Source organism: Zasmidium cellare (genome assembly GCF_010093935.1).
Source record: "Zasmidium cellare ATCC 36951 unplaced genomic scaffold M409scaffold_33, whole genome shotgun sequence".
NCBI classification, from domain to species: Eukaryota; Fungi; Ascomycota; class Dothideomycetes; order Mycosphaerellales; family Mycosphaerellaceae; genus Zasmidium; species Zasmidium cellare.
The window spans coordinates 338910-363136 of record NW_022986977.1 but is presented as its reverse complement, the minus strand read 5'-3'; the positions used below and the strand labels follow the sequence as shown (position 1 = coordinate 363136).

Here is a 24227-nt window from a genome sequence, read left to right as displayed (position 1 = left end):
TGGACGAGTGGCAGTGAGACTCGCAGACGGGAGGGATTGCCGTCGCGAGTTTGCAGGCTACGGCGTGGCCAGCGCGATTTTCCAGCGGCGGGTAGATGCAGGCGTGCACTGGCGGTGGCAGCGGTGTGCGATTGGGAAGGTAGGCGATCGCAGATGGCTCAGACAGGTGCGCGATGAGGCAATTAACGAGTGTGGATATGCCGCCTGGCGGGCGTGAAGTCAGCAACGAATGGCCCACTGTTTGCGAGGGATTGGAGAGGACGATATCATACATACCTCGGGGTTTTGGAGGGCGAGTATGACTGTGCCTGTCAGAGCCAGTGGGTTGCTGATGATAAGTAGCGATAAGCTCCGCGTCTTATCCGCCTAGAGCGATATGGGAGAGGACAACAACAAAGAATCAACAACGACAGAGCGAGAGAGGGGCAGAGTCGGGTCCTAAAGAAAGAAAGGATAGCCAGACGAAACGTGCGATTGCACATGCATCTGGCGAGTGCTACGCGTGCGTACGTGCTGCGTGGTCGCAATCGAAGACCGGGATGGTGCGCAGACGTCTGACTCCCAAGCATTCAGAACCTTCGACAATGCAGTGGGGCGCGCTCGGTGCTGCGATGCGATGCGGGCGGCTCGGAGTGGAGCGCTTTCCTTGCTCGTGCGGTTATTACATGAGAGCAGAGACACGTTGTGCGTCTCGATGGATGATATGGATGGGCGTGCTGCAGAGCCTGACCAGGGCTGTGGACGAGGTTTTCTTGTAGTGTTGTCCACAAATTTGAACCAGAGAGACACACAATCCACAACCAAGACACCGAAAAATTATGCACATTTTCTCCGCTTATTGTCGTGGATACAGTCGAGCCACCATGTCTTTCACGTCTATCACCGAGCCGTTTCTTTCACAAGCACGCAAACCACTTCTCCGATCACGCTGATCAACCCATTCCTCGCCTCATCTTGCTCTCTAAGTCGCGTGCTTTCGTGCCATTCTGGTCCTGGTGATTCTGAGTAACAGTTGTTGGCCCATTACGGTTCCTGCCGGGCCATAACACATCGCTCTCGTACAGCAACAACACCACCGCCCATGTCATTATTATTGTTCAGAGACGTCACAGGCATGTCTGCTGTACCGCACACCATGTACCACCGTGCTCTTCACGAGCACTTCTATTTACCCACAGCGGCCGGCATGCCCGGCTAGGCATATCTCTGCTCCCGAGCGCCAAATGCTGCACTCCTTGCCCATTGGCAGAGCCGTCCACCACGTGCAGCGCACCTCTACCACAGAACGACCTCCTGTCATTGCACGAGCGCACACCGCAGGCCATCAACGTTCAAAGTCGAAATTGCACTCGCCTAGCACGACAGCGCCGGGCCTACAGCTACCCATAGCACTCGCATACACTCGGCATTATCTTTGCTGTCAGTCGAGACCTTTGACGATCAAATGACCCCGACGATACGCAGCCGCCGCCGACGAACATCCACTCACTCCTCTCGTAGTCGGTAGAGCCCGAGAGGTTCGATCTGCAAACCACAGCGCATCTCCAAAAAAAAAGTGCCCACAAAACACTTGGACCGGCCGTGGGCCTCCACACGCCGTGCCAACTCAGCTTGTGGGTTGAGGCAGTTTCACCACCTGCTGAGCCTCTTTGGCCCCGCCCACGAACAAAGGCCAGACTTCACCTGAGGCTGTGCGATTTGTGCCGATTCGCAATTCTTGGCCTCACGCCGAAATGCACCCCTTACGAGAGAAGTACTACCATGCCAATTCTCATTCGCGGAAGCTTTCCATCTCCACTCGCTCACGCAAGCTTTTACGAGAGGACGAGTCCGCAGGCTGCCACGGCATCGTCTTCAAAACACCGCCCTCCCGTCTCTGTTTCTCGATTTGGTGCAGCAGGAAGACTAGGAACACCGCGGCTATACAGAATCTTCACGCTCCGATCGAATCATATGAATGTGCTCAGCGACTTGTCATCGGCACTAATCGACACGTCTTACTTCTTACGCCTACTTTCGATGACGATCGAAGAAGAATGGATGGACTTGCTTCCGACATCCTGATGGCCATTCCGGTGGTCCATTGCTATCTCTATTGGTTCGCAAACCCAAGGGAAAAGACCAGTGGCACCGAGCCGCTGCAAAGATGCTCTCGTCCATGACTCTGATGATTACGTTAATCCACTTCGATCCCAGACCCCAGGTTTCTGGTAACGATGGCCATCTCAGTCATCCATCATCGTTGAAATTGCTTTGCCCGGGTTCGGCGTCTTAACCTTCCCTCAACTTGGACTGTACCGACTTGATGGATCCAGGAAGGCAATCATCAAGGTCCCTGAACTCTGGCAGGGTCCGGACACTGCTTTGGTCACGGAGGCAAATCCGCTCAAGGGCTTGAAACACTAACTTCGCCACAGAAATGAGACTCAGGAGCAGGACTGACCAGCCTCTCGAAATAGTAGAGAACCCAGGAAACCAGAGTCCAAGCAACGTTGAAGAAAGTAAGCCCACACAAGCTTTCACCCTGATCGACTCGTTGGTGAAGGTAAAGGCCAACCGAAGCTTTCTTACTATCCTCGTTATTAAGTGTTGTTCACGCCCGCCACCCTTCCAACACCTCCCTGATTCACGCAAGGAGAATGGCCCAGTCACGACTGTGTGAATGCCTTTAATACGCGGATACCCGTCCAATACTCAACTATGAGCCCAGGCATCAGTCCAGGTGTAGAGAAGAAGGAATGGACGAGGGATTGTTGAGAAATAGCTGCAAGGAACTTCAAGAAATCCTGGAACTACCACACCCTCGACGAAATGTGGTCACTTCAAATGGAACCAATCTCAGGCCTAAACACCCCACAGCGAGGAGTTAGGGAACACCATTGTTGGTATATCGCGGACACATTGGACTGGCGTTTCGAGGACCAATGGCAGAGCGTCTCCTTGTTGAACTCCTCATCCACGTGAGTCGAGTGTTCGATGGATATGCCGCGCTTGCGACACAGGCTGGCAGACTGGCACCGAACAGACTCTCACATCGTACGCTGGCAACGACCTCGACAGCGTATTCTCGGTGCTTCGGTCAAAATGGAACGTCCTGTGCCGTAATGGAAGTGCCATCTCTCCGACTTTTCACCATCGACTACGCTGCGAATTGCCCTCCAAGCTGCTTAGATGGCTAAGGAGTAATATGGATGAATGTTCCACTTTGGGTGGGACACCGAGGGTAGACTCAAGTTGCGATGGAGAGATCTCACTCGCATCAATGCCGCAGTCCGTCATGAAACACCCCAAGATTTCGAAACACTTGAGAAGGCAAAATGTTTTGAGAAAAGAGATGCATCCGACACGCCAGATCTAGTCGATACCTTGGCACGCTCGATCGCCCATCACCTGGAGTCCAAACCTCACGTCCTCAGAATGCTTCCTCAAGATTCTTTGTCTTCTTCTGTCAAAGCAAGCCATTCTTTCATCCCAAACAAAGCCTCTTTCTCCTCACTCCTTTATCTCTCTCCCACAATGCCCTTCAAGCCCCCCGTCAACATACATAAGCCAACACGCCTTGCACATCAACCAATTCCTTTCCCTTCGTCAAATCTCTCACACCAACCCTCTCCTCTCACTCTCCTTTCAGCTTTCCCGGCGAAAGCTCCAGAGATCTCACACCAACAGTCAATCCTCCACTCAACAAAGGTAGCAGGTCTACTCTCCCCACTCACCAACCATGGGCGCCACATCCGCAGCCTCCGGCCCCCAACCCACGATCATCGTCGGCGTCATCTTAGGCCTCGCCATGATTTTCATCGCCTTCTGCATCGGCCTATACAAGTATCTCGAGAAGCGCCGAACCCTCCGCGCTGTCGTCAAGCAAGACGTCGAAGCCCAGGAACAGCAAACGCAAAACCAACCCGCCTGGCGAGAGGTTTTCCTCCTCAGCAAAGTCCGACCAGGCGCTCTTCTAACCCGCAACAAGCAAACCGGCACCCCACGAGACGGCGAGGTGAGTATCGTAGTCTTAGACAGCTCGACGCAAGCCCACACAGCCGTACCCGCGATTCCATCGCAGCCACAACCGGGTCCTCAGACTAGGATGCAGACGATCCCTGAGTAGTGTAGGACGAACCGCCGGTGCCCGATCTCCTCATGGATTTTGTCGTTGTTGGGTCTTGTTGGTCGAGTGACGAGGAACGGTAGGTGTACGTGGAGGAAGACCGGCGACTACTACCGTTGTTTTCGCCTTGGTAGCGGAGAGCGAAATTTACGGGCGCGACGCTCGAGGTGAGGATTAGAGCTAGAACGCTTTTTTGGTTTGCGAGGTCTTTTTTGGTCTTCGTCGTTTGTTTGTCGGAGGAGGACATGTTTGGATGACGAGACGTGTTGAGGTTTGTGTAGGATTCGGATGGCGTAGATCAGAATTCGTTCCGTTGCACAGAATGTAAGTCAGGCAAAAGAGACTGCAACTCGTCGTCGTACAAACCAACTTAACAATATGAATGAACATATCTCCAAAGCCCAGAACAAGGTCACCCACCAGTCTCTTATACCCACCCACCCCACCCACCAACAGCAAGCAAGCAAGCAAGCGACTACCTAACTCACTCATACTCATACTCATCCTCGCTCCGCAGCCGAACAAGAGGATCATCAGCCTTCCCACGAAACCAAACCAAAGAACCCTGTCCGCTCACCATCCAACCGCAACACCACGTCGACAACACCGAACCCTCGCCCACCCCATCTTCGGCGACCGACAAAGCGCAAGCTCAAGCAAGCTGTGCATAAAAACAGACTCAACCAGCCTATGTATGCACAGGCGAACTCACCAATCACAACTCAAACCAGAAGCATTCCGTCAGGCATCCATCCTGCACCCATCTGCGAGCGACTACAGTACGAGACATTCGTTTTCGCTCGCACCTTCACCTACCTCAAACACAGCCCTCGTAAAGTAGCACCACAAGATATGCGCGTCGCGAACACTACCGCTCAAAGCCACACCACCACCTAGGCATCCATAATTCAATGTTCTCCTCCAGCGCAGCGAGCGAGCGGAAGCACTTCGCCGTTTTAGCTGCATCGGTACCCAGGATGGATGGATGATGTAGTTTACACTTGCACAGCTTGCGCTGCGCTCGCTCACGCCCGAGAGAGCGTATTCATTCGCCCGCCCGGCCGCAGGAAATCAGAAAACTTGAAACCTAACCTAACCTGAGGTGAGGTTGGATCCTGAACGAAAGCTTGTTTTTTCTGAACGAACTGCACCGCAGGCTCCGCAGGACGGCGTCCCTGCAGCTGGGGCTGAAGAGTAGTCATCGATGAGAAGACCTCAGGCTCACCATGTCGTTGACTCCACCCCCAATGGCATAATCCCACGTCAGCTGCCATCATTCTTCAAACTTCTCAGATCCAATACTTTGACCATCTCACCTTGCAGATCAATCCTGCACTGAGTTCTTGGTGGAACATGTTTCAATGTACAGAGACGACACACCCATTATCATTCAATGTACGTGCTATTCACAATCTGTCCAATCCTTTTCTCGTCCTCGCTCCTACACAAGACATCATCATCTGACGACACCTTGTCCAGTCGTGAGCTTTCCATCCCTCCGTCTGAAGTCATGCAGTAAAGGCACATCAAGAATTGGACCTCCTCAACGACCCCTTTACAATGACTTTTATCGCTTGCGTTGCGGCATTAATGTATGCAGATCATGTGGTTTCATGCTGGATTGAAGTCAGCAAAGAGCTTTGAACGGTAAGGATTCGATGACCTCACCTTGGACATTTACAGTCTGCTACCATGCACGACCTTGTAGTCGACGGCGAGCTCACGGCCCTCGTCGCTGATGACGAGAACACGAACGCTGCCACGACCGTTGTTGAAGGTGTCGATGAGGCGGTTGAGCAGGTTGCTCTGGTCAAGCACGGGAAGGCCCTGCTTCACATCACCAGTCTCGGTCATGGCAACAACGCGGCCATCATCACGGATGTCGAGCACACGGTACTGCTTGAAGACAGGACCGATCATGTTCTGGACGATGACGGATGGGCTTGGGTTGCTGACGAACGATGACTCCTCGTGGAGCTGCTTGGTGAAGAGGTCAACACCAAGGTAGCGGTGCTGGCCAGTCTGGGCGGAAGTGGTGATGCGGATGACCTGGCATGGGCGGCCTTGCAGGATGAGCAGGTCGCCGATGCGGATGTGGTGGCAGGGGATGGTGATGGTGTTGGGGGCACCGGCTGGGCGAACGTAGCGAGACGACGAGTACTCGCGCTCGCCGGAGTAGCGTGGGGCGCTCATGGTGACTTCGCGGTCCTTGACAACAACGTCCTCTTCACGCTCAACGACACCACCGTGGTGACGACGCTCGTGGCTCTCGAATGGGTGCAGGACGCGGTCAGCAGCGCGGTGCAGACCGTGACGGAAGGAGTGGTAGTGGCCGTCCTCGTCGTAATATCCCATGTCAAGTCGGTGACGACGACCTTCGGCTGGTGCGTCGACGGTGCGGTCTTCGACTCTTACTTTGTCGTCGAAGCGGACGGTGTCACGCTCGGCGTAACCGTCGGCTGGGTAGTCGCGTGGGGAGGTCGACTGGTCTTGCCAACCACGAGAAGCTCTGTACTCCTCGGTGAATGGAGTAGTACGGTCTCGGTAGTCCCGCTCGGCAATGTCGATGCGGGTGTCGAGATCGACTTGGGTTGCGGGAGTGTGACGGGTTGGGTACTCGCGGTCGTAGGTGCGGTCCTGAACGTCGATCTGGGCGTCGGTGTACCTCTGGTAAGGCTCCCGATAACTATGGTTGATGAGGGTCAGCGGCGGTGATGCCAGCAGGGAAGATGTCCCAGAGCAGTGATGGGACACGGCAGGGACACAATGGTGAGAAGAGGCGCCAGCGTTGCTCCGACGACAACACACTACGGGGGCGCTAGGCCGTAGCGTGTTTGCCAAGGGCCGTTTTCAGGGGGCTCGTGCGTGGTGTGTGGTGTGTGGTGTGCTGTGCAGAACACGGTGTAGGGATTGTACGAGGGGGAGAGGATGGGGGCATGGCATGGCATGGGCAGACTTACCGCTGGCGGTCAACGTCTACCTCTACACGAGTGTCGACGCGGTCCTGCTCTTGGTTGCGGCCGATACCTTGGTAGCGGTTATCCTCGGTGATGCGGATGTCCTCGCGCCTGTTGTCTCTGCCGGAGCGATAGCGGTCTTGTTCAGAGATGCGGATGTCCTCGCGGTAGCGGTCGTCTCGACGGGAAGAAGGGCCGGCTTGAGAGGTGTATCGCTCACGTCGATCTTCCCGTCCAGCGCCTTCAACAGTTACGCGCTCGTCAGTCTTGACTTCGGCAGTCTCCTCTTGATTCTTGTATGTTGAGGGAAAGACGCTGAACGGGACTCTGCAGGAGGATGTCAGTGATGGGCGGGTGACGCGTGTGCGATGGGGTCAAGACTCACGGAACTCGGGCGTCGAAATCCAGCGTGACGAGCTCGGGACTCGACTTGAAGGCCTCCCAAATCTACGAGATGGAAGGCAGACAAGCAGAGCTATGGAGCGGTGCTGTGTCTGAGACGGAGGGTGTGGAAGCGGAGGAGAACGACGGCTGCCAGCTCTGGGGCTCTTGTAGGCGGGCGATTGGGTGGAGGGATGCTGCAGACGACGCACGCAAGCAAGCAAGCAGAGGCGGATGCAGCGGTGGGAGTGGTGGATGAAAGTGGCAGTGAGTGATGATGAAGCTGCCGGGGGCCCGCGCTCTTGTTGCTGGCCCTTTGAGCTGTGCTTAGCGCCAAACAACCCCAAGCGCGTCGGTGCCAGGGCAACCGCGACCGGCCACCACCACGAATCAACCCGCCATCTTCAATCATCACCACCAATCGAGCCGCGGCTATTCGACGACCTCTGCTCCATCAACACCATCATCACCACCACCATCCAGCCATTCTCATCGCATGTGCACCGCCCATCACGTGTTTTTCGTCCAATCTCTTCAAGCTCAGAGCCAGACGGGCACCAGCCATGCTCGACCCCCATCGCTCCTTCGCATGCGAGTCCCACCGCACCAGCGTGGCCCCCGTTCATTGGCGATCACGCCGTACTCACCGATGCATCTGTCGCCCAGAATGCTTGTGCAAACCGTCCACCATGCAGCCACGTCGGAGGTCCGCTGAGCGTCTCACGACACTGACACGCTACTGGAGCTTGAACGCTGCTCTCCTGCAGGGTCGGCTTGCGTGTGCAGAAAGCTCCGAGCTGAACGGCAGCAGTCCACCATTCACTCACATCCCAGCGTCGCTCAAGCTCCCAGCCACCGACATTTTGGGAGCTCTGTGCTGCATGCACGAGCTTTGTATCACAGTGGCGTGGTATTGTGCGTCTACACGAAGGATACATCTCGGGAATGCAATATCTGTGCCGATACTTATTACAAAGTCGCCTTCCACGTACTGCACTCCTGAATCCTCAACTTAATTCGCTTCTGCCGCTTCCTTCACAACCATATGAGACCCATACTGCGTTCGCAGGATCGCCCCATGGCGAATTCGAATCGTCGTCATCACTGCCCGCCTGCTCACTTGACATATGAGTTGTTGCCTCCTCTTTCGTCTGCGGCAAGGTGTGTGTAGTACTCTCATCTTTTCAAGCCTCCATGTCGTCCTCTTCCTCCACATCCTCATCGTCGTAGCTTTCCTCAAGCACAGACTGCATTACATCAATCCCAAGCGCTGGAATGTCCATGAGCAGCTCTTTGAACTGCTTCGTCTTGAACAGCTTGTGTATATCCCGAAGGCAGATGTCTGTCACGACAGTTCGAAGCTCCCGCTGGTGCACCGGAAGCTCCTCGTAGATCTGGTAGACGACCTCGGGGAACCAGCTTGCACTCGTGGCCGGCGCAAGTCTCTCCTCGACAGCTTCCACGGCCTCCTCGAGCAGTGTAGGCACGTTGTACTTGCTTGCGACCGTGAACAGGCGGAGGTAGAAGTAGACTCCTGGATTTGTCACAGCACCGCTGGCGTCGAGGCCATAGACATGTCTTAGCATGCCCTCGACAGCATCGCGATCATCCTCGTAGAGCCACATCTCCTTGTACTTCAACTCTTATACAGTCGTCAGCCAGGCCGCGAGCAATCCCGGACTAGCCGTACCACAAAAGGGCTGGTAAACAGCTACAAAGAACGGCGATATAGCAGCGAGGATGGATTCATAGCTATACATACGCTAGTTTTAGTAGCAGATGTTAATGTCCGAGCGCTCTAGGGAATTGTAGTACCTTAAAGTAGGTTAGATATATCTTTCGCTACTCTGGTCTACCTAGTTCTCGAGGTCTTTCTAATCCTAGGTCTAAAGGGCGATACTAAAGCTTATGTTTGGGTCGTACGCGGATGTGGTGTCCTCATCATAGTTCTCGTTATAGTGTTGGCATTCCGTGCTAAAGGTCATTTGAAGAGACATATGAAGTGAGAAAATTACCTACTCGTTGAGCAGTCAGTCGATGTTGGAAGCTGCTCATCAGGCATAGGTAAGAACGGATTGTCTTCAGGGCATCATTAGTCGCGATACTAGGAATGCACGGCTCACATTGTTGAAAGCAGGACCAGGAGAAACGAGAGCACAGTTTGATAGGACACCCATTCATTCATTCTGTAGATAGGAGCTAGAGGCAAGAAGCAAGCCAATTCAACTCACCAGCCTTCTCAGGGGCAGAAGAGGCCAAAGATGCGGAAACCATGCTTCTTGCCCTATTCCCACTTGGCTGCCTCCATTGCAGCTTCGTCGTCTCCCTGTCTCCCTTTCTCGTAAAGCCTCATAGGATATCGCAGTGGCATGGACGCAGCCGTTGGCTGGGAGAAGAGTCTGCAAGCACGCTCAAGGGCGTTCACGCTCCTTGCTCAGGCGAGGCTGGTATGCTTGGTCGATCACCGCAGATATGCCGTGTTGGTGGTTTGTGAGGTTGTTCTCGTTGATGATGGGGTGTAGTCAAGGGTGGTGAGTAGTCGATGGAAGCGGTAATTCGATGCTGTTGTGTAGTTGATGATAGTAAGGAGTCGATGATTAGAGGTGTCATTTCAACGCAGGGCCACACCGCTATCATTGCTGTTAGTCCTGGAACACCAACCTATCAAGCCGATACCGCGCACTCACCGAACCCCTTTCTTAGCGCTGTGCTTGCTCAATCGCTGCTGCGCAACGAGGTGAGCATTTCGACCAGCAGCTTCTTCAGCTTCACCGCCTTGGCGTGGTCATGCTCTTCGTACGCCTCGCAGAAGAGCTTGCTGTAGTCCTTGTGGACTTTCTCGAGAAGAGGTTTCACCTCGCTGCGCAGCTCCTGGCGTGCCGCGCTCTCCTTCGGAAGGTGCTCGTTGCCCTCTGGGTTGGGCTGCTCTGCCTCGAGCTTCTTGACGTATTCGACGACGTCGTTGACGTTCTTCTCGGTCTGCTTCAAGTCCATGGTTTCGGAGAGAGCGAGTCGGTGGAGGGGTGGAGAGGTTGTAGAGGGGCTTGGTCGTAGTATGAGTCGTGGGGATAGGTGGAAGTGTAAGAAGGCTGCGTCGTCTTGGTGATGGCGAAGAGGATGAGAGATGGTGTTGGGTCGAGGTTGATTGTATAAAGAAGAAAGAAAAAGAACTCCGTATAGAAAGAGAGGCATTAGTTATAGATCAGCCATAGCACAATAGGAACATATGAATCAAAAGCACCTCGAATTCCCATGCTCTAGTATTCACGAATTCCGTCTTCTGAAAGCAGCAGGCAAGCATAATCAATCAGGAGGCGGAGACACCATATTTGCTATATTTCTGAAAAAGTCTTAAAGCGCACGAGTATTCAGGATATTTCTTTTGTAGGTGAATAAACAAAATTCTTTTCAGAAGCCGTGGGTATGTACAAGCAGAAGCGATCAGGGGACAGCTTAAAAGCTGGTAGGTGAATAAATGTAGCTCTCGTGTCAAAGAACCAAACCAAGCATTTATCCTCGACCAGACGTATTGGAAGGAGATAATGGAATCAACAACTTACACTTGAGCTCTGGACCAAAGCAGTCTTGACCTACATCTAGCCAAGTCGCGAAGTGGTATTACCATGGTTCCCAGAATCCAGGCGCTGCACAATCGAGGTTCGAGTGACGGTCTGTGATCTCAATGCACCATCAACATTCGAGCAGATCAATCAGTCCCAGCGAGGCACAGTCGTTCTTGGAGCATTGGAGATACTGGAAGCGAGTCGTGCTGCCGAATGTCATTTCGGCCTCGTCCTGGCCCGGCCGTTGGTGAGATATGAGCCTTGTTGTCCCTCCAGATGGCGCGTTGAGATGATATACTGTCTCCTTGCTGTACCATCACCCAGGCGATAAATGTACTTGGTGGTGGTTGTTGGTGTGCGTTCTGTCCAGCCACGTCGTTCCTCGGCTCGCGAGGTGATAATAGTGAGGATACCTGCTATTCAACGTGTTCGACACTTCGACGTTCTCCCTCAACGTTGGGATGGAACCTCGCTTGATGCGTTTGGTCGTAGCAGCAGAGTTGGGGACTGAACCGAGCAATCTTAGGAGGCTCCTGCTTCAAGCGGCTAGATCGTTCCTGCGTCTCGTCGGTCAGTGTTGACTGTCTTAGTGACCTTCCTGCTTCAGATCGACTCTGAATCTCGTTGCAACACAAAGGGAAGCAAGAAGCCCCAGCGACAGCACGTGCAACCTCGCCATTGCCACGTGAAGCTCCTTGAGTCTTTCCTGGATCGAGTCCGGATCGATCCATCTCAGATCCTAAACACAATCATCAGATGCCAATTACCAAAAAGTCCACTTTCACAATGTCAACACCCACCAACCATCCAATGGACGGTCCCAATGCCGCCGACATCACGACAACCCTCCACCACCAACCCTGCTCCCCACCATCTTGCCAACTCCGCCACCCCAACATCAAAGCCTACACCGCCAAAATCCACCTCACGAACCTCAACCCCAACCCCCACCCCATCGGCCACATAGACCTCTACCTCTTCCACAAATCCAAAATGCCCACCCTCAGCCCGAACAGAATGTGGGAAGAGTGCCACTCCTTCTCCCCCCACCACCCCGGAACCAAACTCGACAAAATCGAAAACTACCTCGCCAACGAATCTTTCTCCACGGAGGGGCACGAGAAGATCGAGCGCGCGGAGGTGGTGCTGTTCATCGATCAGGTGTGGTTGGAGGCGAGGTGGAGGGGGAAGGGGAGGGGACTGGTGGCCGTAAGCGAGGCGGTGAAGGCGTTGCAGGTGCCGAGGAAGGGGGTTGTCATGTTGCAGGCGGGGGATGCGGGTGGGGGGAGGATTGGCGATGTGCAGGATGCTGGGGAGAGGTTGACGAGGCATTGGAGGCGGCTTGGGTTTGAGGCTTGGAGCGAGAGTGATCCGTCGTGGTTGTTGGTGTCGTTGGAGGATGTGTATTGGGCGTGATGGGGGTCGGTGGTATGGATTCAGCGGTTGAGTATTTCCTGGTGTCTTGTTGGAGATGCTGTAGTATCCTGCGTTGAGTTAACACGATAGTATAGCCATATGGAAACCTCATTCATCAGCCTCCTTCATTGTCGTGGTTGCACGATATGCTTGATATGTGACGCACTTCTCAAGCTCTCCAGGCTGGCATGTCAAAAAGTGTCGAGGAACATCGTCGAGAGTAAAAAGGCCGAGTTCGAATCAGGATGCCCAAAAGCCCTGAGCCCAAAGTCCTAGCCTGAGCGCCATACAGCGAAATCCGCCACATAGAGTAGGAAGCGCGACGCAAACCCAACTCGATCCAGTTCGACAGCTTCGCAACTTTCCCGAACTGACCAGCAAAACATGCTGCAATTAACGGTACGTTCCATACAGAAGAACCGCATGAAAGCAATTCAAGCGACATTGGCTTGTTATCGAACATCTCCGCGCTCGCGAATGTACTGTAGAAAAAGTACGCCCTGCTGTACGTGCAGGGCAAGGCGCTATCGCAATCCTTCGCGATGCGTACTGGTATAGGGTGTGTGCGGAGGGCTGAGCTGGTAAAAATGCCAGGGTCGATTATAAAGGCTCTTGAACGAAGAACGCCTCTCAAATAGAGTATGCCAAGGTCAATCCAAGGTCTAATCTTGTTTCCGGGTCTTCTGGCTATCGACTGAGATCTCTCCTGCCTGGCATGGACGACAAAAGCGAGCCGAACGAGGTTGCGCCGTCGTTGAAAGAGGATACTGGGACATTGGCATCGTATACTGACGGAAAACGCAAGAGCGTCGACCATAGTCATGGAGAGGCGACAAAAGCAGAGCCTCCCAAACCCGCAGGCCCACCAATGCCACCCGGCCCAGTCGATGGGGGACTTATCTGCTGGCTGCAAGTGGCCGGCTCGTTTGGGTTGTGGGCAAACACCTGGGGCATCGTGAACAGCTATGGTGTCTTCCAAACGTACTACGAGGTGACCGATCTCTCTGGCAAATCACCTAGTCAAATCTCCTGGATCGGCAGTCTGCAGGGTTTCTTGCTGGTCTTTGTGGGTGTGCTGAGCGGACCGCTCTTCGACGCCGGATACTCTCGCGTGTTGAACTTGGTCGGTAACTTCATGGTGGTGTTTGGATTTATGATGACGAGGTGAGGTCGTCGTGTCGTACGCAAAATTTGCCATTAACGATCGGCCAGTCTTTGCCATGAGTATTGGCAAGCAATCCTGGCTCAAGGTGTCCTCATCGGCATTGGTTGTGGTCTTCTCTTCATTCCAACGACAGGTAAGCTGTTGATGGGTCAAGGCTCTTGTTCGCATCCGCCGTTTGCTAAGTCCCCGCACAGGCATTCTACCGCAATACTGGGTGAAGAAACGAGCATTCGCATCTTGCGTAGCTGGAGCCGGCGCCGGCGTTGGTGAGTGCAGAACGTGGTATAGCTTCTGACGCAAGCTCACAACGAATAGGCGGCCTCATCTTTCCAATCGTCTTTCGAGAACTTCAGCCCAAAGTCGGCTTTGGATGGGCGGTCCGTGTTATCGGCTTCATTGCCCTTTTCTTCGGTATAGCATCCAACGTGCTGTTGAAGAACAAGCTTCCGGCTGGCCAATCGAGGAAGCTCATAGACCTTGATTTTTTCAACAACGTTCCCCTTGCAGTGTTCTGGTTTGGCCTGTTCTGGGGTTTCATGGGCCTGTAAGCAGTTCTCGTCGCATCTGAATCCAGTTGGAGAGATGACTGATAATCGAACAGTTGGATCCCGAGAAACTACATTGGAACATACGCTCTGGAAAGTCGAATCGCCGGAGAAACCATAGCATTCTAGTGAGTACTGCCACAAACTAAGACTTCCCACACGGAAGAGGCTGACATTTCGATTCCAGCCTGGTCGCCATTCTGCAAGCTGGCGCCATTGTAGGCCGTATCGGTCCAGGTCTATTCGCAGACAAGATCGGTCCCCTGAACATGCTGATACCTAGCACACTGGTCTCCAGCGTGCTCGTTTTCTGCTGGATCGCAATCAAAAACGAAGCTGGCCTGATCGTTTTTGCTGTGCTCTACGGCGCCATGTACGGTGTGATTCTAGGAATGGCACCTCCAGCAGCGATAACACTCATGAAGGGCGATCTGAAGCGATATGGATCATTCGTCGGGATGGGTTCCTTCACAGCTTCTCCAGGAGTTTTGATTGGAAACCCGATAGCAGGAGCTATTCTGAGAGGCAGTGGCGGTTTCGTCGGCCTCCAAGCGTTCACGGGATCTATTTTGCTCTTGGCGGGACTCCTTTTCATCGCCGCTCGGATAATGGCCGTGGGCTTCGGACGCAAGGCGATGTGATAACACGGAGGCGATAAGACGCTCTTCGGTGGACCCAGACCACCGTCCTACTTGTTAGCAGGGACGATGACGTCTAGACTTCCGCTATCAGGTATACCAATATCAACATACGTATTTGCAGGTCACGCTGGCCTTGGTTGACGCTGATCCACCGCTGATACTGAGCCGCATCATAAGCCGGAGCTCGCGTGAACGTCGGAACAAGCAGGAAAAGTTTGCGGAGAGGACCGGACTGGGGTGCCCCTCTGCCCCTCCTCCAGGCGCGTCACTGGTAAGTTTTGATCATTAGCCGTACAGAAAGGCATTGGCAGGCGGCGGTTGTAGGGACCGCGGCAAAGAGAGGATGAAGGATACCTTAATAGCTCTTTTCCGTAGACCAGGGGGCACTTCTTCTCCTTCTCCCCTTCCTTTTCCCTCGACCTCCCAGGATTGTAGAAGTTGTCAGCAGATCCAGTTGGTACCGCTGTCTGCGTAGTTGTTGATACTCCACCTCTGATATCATACTGAGCTTGCAGCCGATCGCAGCTCCATACTTTCGTCAATATTTCTGCCTGCCTGTTCCTGTCGAGAAACTGCTCTGCGCGAGTCTCACATTTCGAAACCCATCCTCGAGAAGATTAGCAAGCACAACACGCAAAAATGGCATACAACGGCGAAGGCGGTGCGGTGGGCAAGGAGACCATCAACACCGAGATCGTCACGCTCTCGCGATACCTCAGTGAAGAGCAAGCAAAGCATCCGGAAGCGACTGGTGATTTCACGTAGGTGCTGAGTTTTTCGAAAATGGTAGTTGCGTGCTGACATTCTCACAGCCTCTTGTGCCACGCACTGCAGTTCTCCTTCAAGTCGATAGCGTACTACATCCGGCGAGCCTCGCTTATCAACCTGTCCGGCCTGGCAGGATCCTCGAACACGACCGGAGATGACCAGAAAAAGCTCGACGTGATTGGCAATGATATCTTCATCGCGGCCATGCGGTCCTGCGGCCGTGTCAAGGTGTTGGTGTCCGAGGAGAACGAGGAAGCAATCGTCTTTGACCATCCAGATGCTCGATACGCTGTGGCCTGCGATCCAATCGATGGGAGCAGCAATTTGGATGCCGGTGTGTCTGTTGGTACCATCTTCGGTATCTACAGACTGAAGGAGGGTGTTAAAGGCACCAAGGAGGATCTGCTTCATCCAGCCACCGATCTCGTGGCAGCTGGTTTCACCATGTACGGTGCTTCGGCACAGCTGGTGCTGACCATGAAGGGAGGCGCGGTCAACGGCTTCACCATGGACAATGCATTGGGCGAGTTCATCCTCACTCACCCCGACATGCAGATGCCCAAGAAGCGCGCGATTTATAGTTGCAACGAGGGTAACAGCAAGTACTGGGAAGAGCCAGTGAAGGAGTGGGTTGAGAGCCTGAAGCAGGCCGAGAAGCCATACTCTGCGCGTTACATCGGCTCGATGGTGGCCGATGCGTACCGAACGCTGCTGTACGGCGGCATCTTCGCATATCCAGCCGACAAGAAGTCGCCCAAGGGCAAGCTGCGGATCTTGTACGAGTGCGGACCGATGGCCATGGTTTTCGAGAATGGTAAGCTAAGGACCCTGTTTGATATCCTTCACAGATATTTGTTATCCCACCAATGGGCACAGTGCTAATACGAGGTGCAGCTGGCGGTCAAGCGGTCGACAGCAAGATGCGACGAATGGTGACGGTGGTACCCGAGCACATCCACGACCGAAGCGGTATCTTCCTGGGCAGCTACGAAGAGGTGCAGAAGGTCATTGATATCCACAAGAAGCATGGAATAACGGCGTAGGAGCATCAGGGTGTGGCATTCGTATATTTCGGGTCAGATGAAGCTGGTTGAAACTGTATAGTCTCTATGCAGCCGTTTGATAGGCGGTCGTGCTGCGTATGCACTTTTCCATGAACCTTCGTCGTCATCACCGTCCATAGTTTTCCTGGTGCTGCAGGTACCGTGTGATCCGCGTGGGACTATGGTCAGCAGAAGTTGATGCACCTTCATGCAAGGAGCTCTGCCATGGGAGGTCCATGTTGTGTGGCAGGACGAAGGTTTGCAGGAAATCGGCGGCTGAGGGAAGCGGCCAGGCCACGTCAGAAGTGCGCGAATTGCAGCTGTTTGGCTCCCATACGAACAACCGCCCCTTTCGAGCTCGCCGACAGCGTCGATATCCACAGGAAAAGAACATGTCGCGCGTGGTGGAATGAAGTATATGCCAAGAATAGTCGAATGCTTGGTCGTGCTTTTAGTCGTGGGTCAGGAATGCCTTGCGTCGAGGCTCGCTTCTGGTCAGCCATCACGCAATTCCACGACGGTATGAGGACGTGGCCACGAACTCAATTGCCCAGCGCCTGGGCGTTCCGTCTGACACCTAACCTCCCGGCAGCAGACCAGCGCCACCATGGCTACTGTACTCTCCCTCCTGTACTCCTCCTCTCACGTTGTTCGCGTGGTCGTTCATGGCGAGCGGACGCCTGCTCATGACCATGTGTGATGCCGCCGAAAAGTCGCGCCTCGTATCCAGCGACACTGCCGCTTTGGCTAATGCTGCTACTACTCCGGCCAAAACTGGAGCCAGCGTGAAAAAAGATCCTGATTCTCCGTCCTCTTCGTATCTTTATAACCTGGCCATGGTCGACTTGGGTGAGTAGTTGTGCGCCCTAGCGTGTGTTTGTCTTGTGATGGGATCGGCGCTCACCATCTTCTCCTCAGGCATTTGGGGCGACTTGGCCCTCCGAACATGGGTCAATATCAATCCTTCCACACAGTGGGCTAATCGCCAGATTGAGCCATATCGAGGACTTCCCTTCGGGACGTATCTGCACTCTGCACGACCCCGGCGGCAGCGAACACTCACTGGTCCGTTGGATCCCGCGCAGGAATCGTTATGGCACCGAGTACAGGTCCTCTCATCGCTGGAATCAGAACAGCGAACTGATGAGCAGCTGGATTGTGCCTTCCTCGCCAAGCTGCCATATGATGTCCGCCTGATCATCTACGACATGGTCCTTGGCGGCAACACTCTCCATCTGGAAGCCGCCAACCCCAAGAGTCGCATCTTGCATTCCGTTTGTCGACATCCTGAGAGGATCGACAATCCGGGTGTCCACATCGACTGCTCATACCATTCTGCAGTGCAAGCAACGTCAATACCTCGCGAGGATTGTCGAGATGCCACCGGTTTTCTACCTCTCCTTGTGACTTGCCGCAAGATCTATTCCGAGGCCATCGGCTCGCTGTACAACGGCAATACCTTCGAATTCACCCAGAACTTTGCCGCCTTTACTTTCTTGAAGTACATGCTGCCGCCGCAGCGTTTGCAGAGTATTCGACACCTGCGCCTCCATCTTCGGATCCCGCGGCACCCGAATTTGAACACTCGTGCGCTGCGCGACTGGCAGGACCTGTGGACTTTCTTCGGCGACGAAATGACAGGCCTGCAGAGTCTCTACCTTCAACTGCAGATGCTGCAACCGATGGAGGCACATATAGAATCGACCAGCGATGACGAGGCCGAGGACTGGATCAGGCCAATGGTTCTGATGGCGGTGGACGCTCGCCAGAAACGGGGTTGCAAGGTGGAATTGGAGACGCGCAAGGTCAGGCATGAGCCTTCCAAGATCTTCCAGCAGACGACGATGCAGTATCCAAATGCCAGCACCGATGAGGTGCTCAGCCTGACTTGTACAGCGCTGCACCAGCGGATCCGGCTGTCATTGGGGTGAAAAGGGGCCGGGTGTGAATCTTGGCGGTAGAGTACGTGGAAGTGAATGAGGTGAATCGTGACTTCTGGAGCGCGAAAGTGAATGAGGAAGAGGACGACAAACACTGCGCCTGGTGCCAAGTCGCTCGCGTGGTGCTCATTCACAGCAAACACCACCGCGCTCTGATTTTCCTTCCCATCTCATCTCCCCAATTCGAGACAACACCAGCCAGCCAACTCCGACAAAATGGCAGACATGGACATTGACAACTGGGGATTGTCCACGCCATCGCGTAAGCGGTTCAACCTAACACCTCGACTTCAGCGCGCTGACTTTGGAACCAGAGGCCATAGGACCAGGCCACTATGGCACTCTCGGCGTGCACCAAAGCGCGAGCAACCGCGCTATCATGAAAGCGTACGATGCGCTCGAGGCGAGGGCCATCCAAGAGCTCACCTACGACGAGCCCACGGCTCAGCAGGAGGCCGCCAAAGAAGCGCCCCTCGAGCAGGTGAGTTTTGGGAACGCTGAAGTAGATCACGCAAGATCTAACAACTTCACAGCTCCGCTCCGCCGCCAGAATCCTCAACGACTCGAGGACCCGCCGGCTGTACGACAGGGAGCTCCGCGGTGAGAAGGTCGACTGGGACCACTGGGCCGCCAAAGCCCGCGACGCCTACAGGGGCTATCGAGATCTCGACAGTCAGCGCCCTTAGGTCCGATACCCAGACACATGGATCGCAGCCATCGACAGACGTGACTGGCCCACACCATCGCCACGCGCCGGCAGCCCGTTCATACGTCGACGCTATCTACCAAACCCATCCAACTTCTCCAACACGAACGGACCTACTCACCGTCCTATCCCAGCCTGCCAGTCTCCGAGCAACCTATCCAACCCGCCCCCGCGCCACGGACCTGCTCATCATCCAACTCGTAGCAGCCCAGTGTACATGCGATACAGCCCCTCCCAGAAAGGACTTGACTGACAATGAGAACTACAGACGATCTGGACAGATGGAACGCTTTGATGGAGGACTTGTACTTGCAGATGAAGTTGCAAGATGTCAAGGGACTTTGAAGGAGGAAAGAATGCGACTTCGCTTGGAGAAGAGCGTAACATGCAGGAGATGATATGCTTGGCGTGGCAACCCCTTGAATCAAGGCTTTTGATTACATAGTATGCAGAGGCTGGAAACGAATGATGAAAGCACACTGGAAAGGAAACATGGATGCTAAGACGGCTCTTAGAATGAGCTTTGTGATAGCACGAACATGCCATTTGACAACCCTCTTCAAAACAAGGTCTCCATTCGATGAACGCTCGCTTTTACTTCATCTTCATACATTTCATCATCGCTCACACGCCACGATTACATGTATTGTACAGATTTGTGACCGACGACGACGACGACGACGAACCAGGCTTTTGACTATATCTTCCCACCCAAACCCTCCATATGAGCCACCAAATCCTCAATCGTCACCACCTTCAACCCATACCTCCTCGCAAAAGCCAAGCACCCATCCCGCCTCATCATTCCGAAATTCCCACTCCGCTCCGCCCGTCCGGGCACCTCCTCCCCGTCCTCCACCATCTCCGCAATCACGGCCACCGGCTCCTTGCCCGCCAGCTTGCAGAAATCCACCGCCGCCTCCGTGTGTCCCTGCCTCTGCCTCACGCCGCCCTCCCGCGCCTGCAGCGGAATCACATGTCCGGGCCGTCGAAACGCCTCCTTCGTGACGTTCGGATCCGCCAATCTCCGGCACGTCAGACTCCGGTCGTGCGCGCCGATGCCCGTCGTGACGGCCGGGTCGGCGGCGTCGATGGTGATGGTGTAGGCGGTGCGGTGCGGGTCGGAGTTCTGCGTGACCATTTGGGGGAGTTCGAGCTTCGCGGCGAGGGAGGGCGTTATGGGGGCGCAGAGGTAGCCGGACGAGACGTGGATCATGAAGGCGGCTTTGGAGGGGGTGAAGTCTTGGGCGGCGATGATGAGGTCGCCTTCGTTTTCGCGCGAGGTCGAGTCCATGACGAGGATGAAGTTGCCTTTGGCTGTGTGTTATCTTGGTCAGTGGGTGGTTCTTCTTTTCGACCGTTTCTTGGTGGGGTGGTTTTTTTGGAAGTGGGGGGTATATCGATGACTCTGCGTACCGAATGCCTCAATGGCGTCTGGGATGGTGTTGAAGCTGACATCGCCGTTGACTTGCGCCATGGTGGGAGTGTATGGCTGCAAGATGTCCTGACGACGATGACGGCCTGGAGAGAAGGAGTCACGGCAGCAGAGGTCAGGGAGAGGTAGATGTAGTAGTGGAGTAGTCCAGGTTCTTTGAAAGCTTAAGATTGCGTGAGACCCGGTTCAGACCTGGTTCAAGTAATTGGTGCTATTTGATGAGGATTGATGGGCGGTTTGAGTAAGTGCTTGGGTAAGCTGCCGGGGCGACGGTGGGTTGTATTTGTAGACATGGCGGCAGCGAGCAGTGTCGGCTCTTCTTCGACATCATGTTCAATCGCATCAGCAATTCGGCGCAGTCGGATCTTTTCGCCGAGGGTGGTCGGGATCTGCTGGTGCGCGTGCCGGGACTGAGATTGACACCTGAGGCCAACATCTCACTCATCAAGCGAATCTGATCCGGGCTAGCGGCCGGCTTGGCGCAGACACTTCCAAATTCTGGCAGTCGCAGCGACATCTGCTGCCAGGCGAGCGCTCACTTCGACCGGACGACGACGACAACACCGACACCCCCATCACCGCCGCAATCATGTCCGAATCCCAGGTTACCTTGCGCACGCGCAAGTTCATTCGCAACCCCCTCCTCGGCCGCAAGCAGATGGTCGTGTGCGTGACAAACATCCATCCACCACCCCCATCCGCCAAACCGACACTGAAACTAACATCTCCATCTCTACAGTGACGTCCTCCACCCATCGCGCCCCAACGTCTCCAAGGACGAGCTCCGCGAGAAGCTCTCCCAGCTCTACAAGACCTCCAAGGACCAAGTGTCCGTCTTCGGCTTCCGGACACAGTACGGTGGCGGCAAGAGCACGGGTTTCGCCCTCCTCTACGACTCGGCCGAGGCCATGAAGAAGTTCGAGCCACACTACCGCCTCGTGCGCTACGGCCAGGCCAACAAGATCGAGAAGGCCTCGAGACAGCAGCGTGAGTTTTGCACCCTGCATGTGTGGTGGATCGAGACAGCTATTGTCTCTGGTTGTTACACTGGATACCATACTGATGTGGATGTGTTATTCTACAGGCAAGCAGAGAAAGAACCGCTCCAAGGAGTTCCGCGGTACGGCCAAGACCAAGGGTGCCGCCAAGAAGGACAAGAAATAAACGGTTCGCGCTGGGGTTACTGCTGCTCTTGCTGGAGTTGTGGGTTTGGTGGTCATGATGAGGTTTCATGCTGCATGGTGCGCTGTGCTTTCTGCCTGCATGAGATGGGATTGAAAGAGTGCCGATTCGGCGTCGATACACGAGATGTAGCTACGTCGAGGGCAATGAAAACAGACGTGGCCAACCACGATCCAATGTCTTCGCCAATCCTGTCTTCGTTTCGTTGCAAAGGCCCGCAAGGTTTCCATAAACCTCGCCCTGTCCCGCTTCTAACACATTCAACCAGCAGCCACCAAGCTTCCCTCCGTCACGCCATTCTACAACGACTTGTGTTCCTCAACGTACACTTTCGACGCCCCGCGGCCCAGAACACACCGCTCGCAGCAGCAGTACTCTGAACTGTTTGAAACATCGATATGGCACTCCTTGAACACCCACGTAGCCCGCCGACATCTGCCCTCGGAGAGGGAGAGCACCGTCTTCCGGACCCGCTCCGTCCTCTCAGGAGTCATGCGATGTGCCACCAGCACCAGGACCTCTCCAATCATCGCCGCATTCTCTTCGCCAATCGCATCCAACCACTTCGGGAGATCACCCAGACCCTCCTGACGCCTGATCGCTGTGAACGCGAAGACGTTGGTCGCCAGCGTAGAACATGGGAAGTGTATCGGCGCGGACTTGCTTGCTCACTCGAGTGAGCGCCGGCTGCGAGATACCGACGATGGACTCGCTGTCCAGGACGTGCGGGCCTCCCATGGGCACTCGAACCCCACCCAGCTGTCTGTCGCCGGAGCGGCGGTTGATCTGTCAAAAAGCTCGTCAGTCAATACAGACTCTGATGTGCAAGTTGTTGCAGGTGATTGACAAACCCAAATGTACGCCTTTGGGAGATACACGCACGGCTCGCACGGCTCGCGACGTGGTGAGCATTTGCAGTAGCTTGTGTCGTCGTCGTCGTCGTCGTCGTCGCCGCGGACGGATCCGAGGCATTTGCTGCACTGCAGAACCCTGAGGCAGCCGGAGAGTTTGTAGATCTCGTTGCGAAGTTCCGCAGGGAGCGAGAGGAACGATGTCGGCGTCTGAGCTCCTGCTTCGTCTCTGCCTTCTGTGTCTGCCATGGCGAAGTGAAGGTTTGTTGTGTTGTAGTGTTGTAGTGAGGAGATGGAGTTGAAGTCGTTGTTCGCCCCCCGCCGGGGGGGGGGGGGGGGGGGGGGGGAGGTGGACTGCGCTGCTTTCTTAGCGTGCACATGCAAACGCTGCCCAGTCGCATGAGGAAGGTGCGGCTGTCTTTCGATTTTTCGACGTCGTGTCACAAACATCATCTCATAGTTTACCAAAGCTTTTAATGGGAACCACATACTCCAATCTGAGGACTCCGGATCACAGACTTTTGAGAGGTGCACCGATCGATTGACCACGAGTTCGAGGGAAATGCTCAACACCGGCGGAATTCAGGAGGTTGATTCCGTGGTACATCGAGCTCTGCCGGTAAAGTCATCGCTGAAACCAGCCTGCGTAGAGATTATTGGTGAAGTCGATGGGGAGGGTTCGCAGTTCAGTGATGCGCAGGTTTGAGAGGGATAGTGTGAGAAAGCATTTGGAGAAGATGTAGAGATTGAGAGGCAAATCGAGGCCTTGTATAAAAATGTAATTGAAAGGATTTGAGTGACATATGCTCAACATGGCCTTGCTCTCATCTGGTGCTGAGATGTTGCAACGAGAGATAGCAATTACTCGTCCGTAACTACTGAGGGCACCTAATAATGCTGCAATTCTACCGAACGCCCTCGCGAGGGTCAGGTCGCCGTCGATGTTGGCTGTTACTGTCCCAGCCCTCTTCTATTGGCAACTCGAATCTCGACTTGGCCTCCCTCGCTCTTCTCGTCCTCCTTGGTGACCCTGTGAGCCGCAAGAATGAATGCTGCTTGTCTCCGAGTACTGAATCTAGAATCTGGCTTGCTCGAGGAATCACGAGTCATCGTGTTGCACACGTTCAACATCTAAGGGAAAGACAGATCGCTTCGACGTGCGAGGTGCGAGGGAAGAAGACGATGTGACCTCGTCCAAGGTTTCTCCTTCAGGCAGGTCGCGGGCGAGGCGTGAATGAACGAATTACCGTCGACCGGAGCCGGGTCCTGTAGCCGAAGTTTAACTGGACAGAATGACGAGCATTGACGTTTGTACGTCCTCGCGCGCTGTCCATGTCATCACAGCCTCTCGAGCTTTTGCTGGTGGCGACGGCGACGATCGAGTACAATCCCTTCTTTTCGTCACTCCATCGCTGCTCATTGGTGGCACCTACCGCTCTGCAACGATGAGATCGCAGCTCCTCTGAGATCTCTCTTGTCACAGCCAATTGAAGGCGGCATGTATTTGCTTAGCTCCTCCAGAAACA

The 24227-nt window shown here is 54.6% G+C and overlaps 11 protein-coding genes across 11 annotated transcripts; 7 read left to right on the top strand and 4 right to left on the bottom strand.

Moving 5' to 3' along the window:
- Positions 1 to 3721: 3721 nt before the first annotated feature.
- On the top strand, positions 3722 to 4108 carry M409DRAFT_26796 (uncharacterized protein; the record flags this gene model as incomplete). Its single annotated transcript, XM_033808275.1, has 1 exon — positions 3722 to 4108. The coding sequence occupies one exon, from the start codon at positions 3722 to 3724 to the stop codon at positions 4106 to 4108; it is 387 nt and encodes a 128-aa protein (XP_033663832.1).
- Positions 4109 to 5785: 1677 nt separating this feature from the next.
- M409DRAFT_26795 (uncharacterized protein) lies at positions 5786 to 8573 on the bottom strand (the record flags this gene model as incomplete). Its single annotated transcript, XM_033808274.1, has 4 exons — positions 5786 to 6794; positions 7069 to 7392; positions 7451 to 7512; positions 8505 to 8573. 4 exons carry the CDS (start codon positions 8571 to 8573, stop codon positions 5786 to 5788), a joined length of 1464 nt encoding a protein of 487 aa, XP_033663831.1.
- A 57-nt stretch (positions 8574 to 8630) lies between these two features.
- Positions 8631 to 9720, bottom strand: M409DRAFT_57982 (uncharacterized protein; the record flags this gene model as incomplete). The annotated part of the gene is made up of 4 exons (XM_033813784.1): positions 8631 to 9088; positions 9137 to 9198; positions 9462 to 9525; positions 9678 to 9720. The coding sequence occupies 4 exons, from the start codon at positions 9718 to 9720 to the stop codon at positions 8631 to 8633; spliced, it is 627 nt and encodes a 208-aa protein (XP_033663830.1).
- Positions 9721 to 11795: 2075 nt separating this feature from the next.
- On the top strand, positions 11796 to 12425 carry M409DRAFT_26793 (uncharacterized protein; the record flags this gene model as incomplete). The annotated part of the gene is made up of 1 exon (XM_033808273.1): positions 11796 to 12425. The coding sequence occupies one exon, from the start codon at positions 11796 to 11798 to the stop codon at positions 12423 to 12425; it is 630 nt and encodes a 209-aa protein (XP_033663829.1).
- Positions 12426 to 13293: 868 nt separating this feature from the next.
- M409DRAFT_68885 (uncharacterized protein) lies at positions 13294 to 14776 on the top strand (the record flags this gene model as incomplete). Its single annotated transcript, XM_033818030.1, has 6 exons — positions 13294 to 13589; positions 13638 to 13723; positions 13785 to 13856; positions 13906 to 14134; positions 14192 to 14263; positions 14323 to 14776. The coding sequence occupies 6 exons, from the start codon at positions 13294 to 13296 to the stop codon at positions 14774 to 14776; spliced, it is 1209 nt and encodes a 402-aa protein (XP_033663828.1).
- A 639-nt stretch (positions 14777 to 15415) lies between these two features.
- On the top strand, positions 15416 to 16587 carry M409DRAFT_26791 (uncharacterized protein; the record flags this gene model as incomplete). The annotated part of the gene is made up of 3 exons (XM_033808272.1): positions 15416 to 15537; positions 15589 to 16358; positions 16439 to 16587. 3 exons carry the CDS (start codon positions 15416 to 15418, stop codon positions 16585 to 16587), a joined length of 1041 nt encoding a protein of 346 aa, XP_033663827.1.
- Positions 16588 to 17252: 665 nt separating this feature from the next.
- On the top strand, positions 17253 to 18518 carry M409DRAFT_68883 (uncharacterized protein; the record flags this gene model as incomplete). Its single annotated transcript, XM_033818029.1, has 2 exons — positions 17253 to 17436; positions 17506 to 18518. 2 exons carry the CDS (start codon positions 17253 to 17255, stop codon positions 18516 to 18518), a joined length of 1197 nt encoding a protein of 398 aa, XP_033663826.1.
- Positions 18519 to 18743: 225 nt separating this feature from the next.
- On the top strand, positions 18744 to 19578 carry M409DRAFT_26789 (uncharacterized protein; the record flags this gene model as incomplete). Its single annotated transcript, XM_033808271.1, has 5 exons — positions 18744 to 18789; positions 18842 to 19008; positions 19061 to 19199; positions 19288 to 19446; positions 19502 to 19578. The coding sequence occupies 5 exons, from the start codon at positions 18744 to 18746 to the stop codon at positions 19576 to 19578; spliced, it is 588 nt and encodes a 195-aa protein (XP_033663825.1).
- Positions 19579 to 19930: 352 nt separating this feature from the next.
- On the bottom strand, positions 19931 to 20710 carry M409DRAFT_57978 (uncharacterized protein; the record flags this gene model as incomplete). Its single annotated transcript, XM_033813783.1, has 2 exons — positions 19931 to 20550; positions 20650 to 20710. The coding sequence occupies 2 exons, from the start codon at positions 20708 to 20710 to the stop codon at positions 19931 to 19933; spliced, it is 681 nt and encodes a 226-aa protein (XP_033663824.1).
- A 556-nt stretch (positions 20711 to 21266) lies between these two features.
- M409DRAFT_33462 (uncharacterized protein) lies at positions 21267 to 21799 on the top strand (the record flags this gene model as incomplete). Its single annotated transcript, XM_033810293.1, has 3 exons — positions 21267 to 21334; positions 21408 to 21655; positions 21753 to 21799. Coding segments are annotated over 3 exons (363 nt in total), but the record flags the coding sequence as incomplete, so codon positions are not given.
- A 624-nt stretch (positions 21800 to 22423) lies between these two features.
- On the bottom strand, positions 22424 to 22950 carry M409DRAFT_26786 (uncharacterized protein; the record flags this gene model as incomplete). Its single annotated transcript, XM_033808270.1, has 2 exons — positions 22424 to 22636; positions 22702 to 22950. 2 exons carry the CDS (start codon positions 22948 to 22950, stop codon positions 22424 to 22426), a joined length of 462 nt encoding a protein of 153 aa, XP_033663822.1.
- Between the last annotated feature and the right edge of the window lie 1277 nt (positions 22951 to 24227).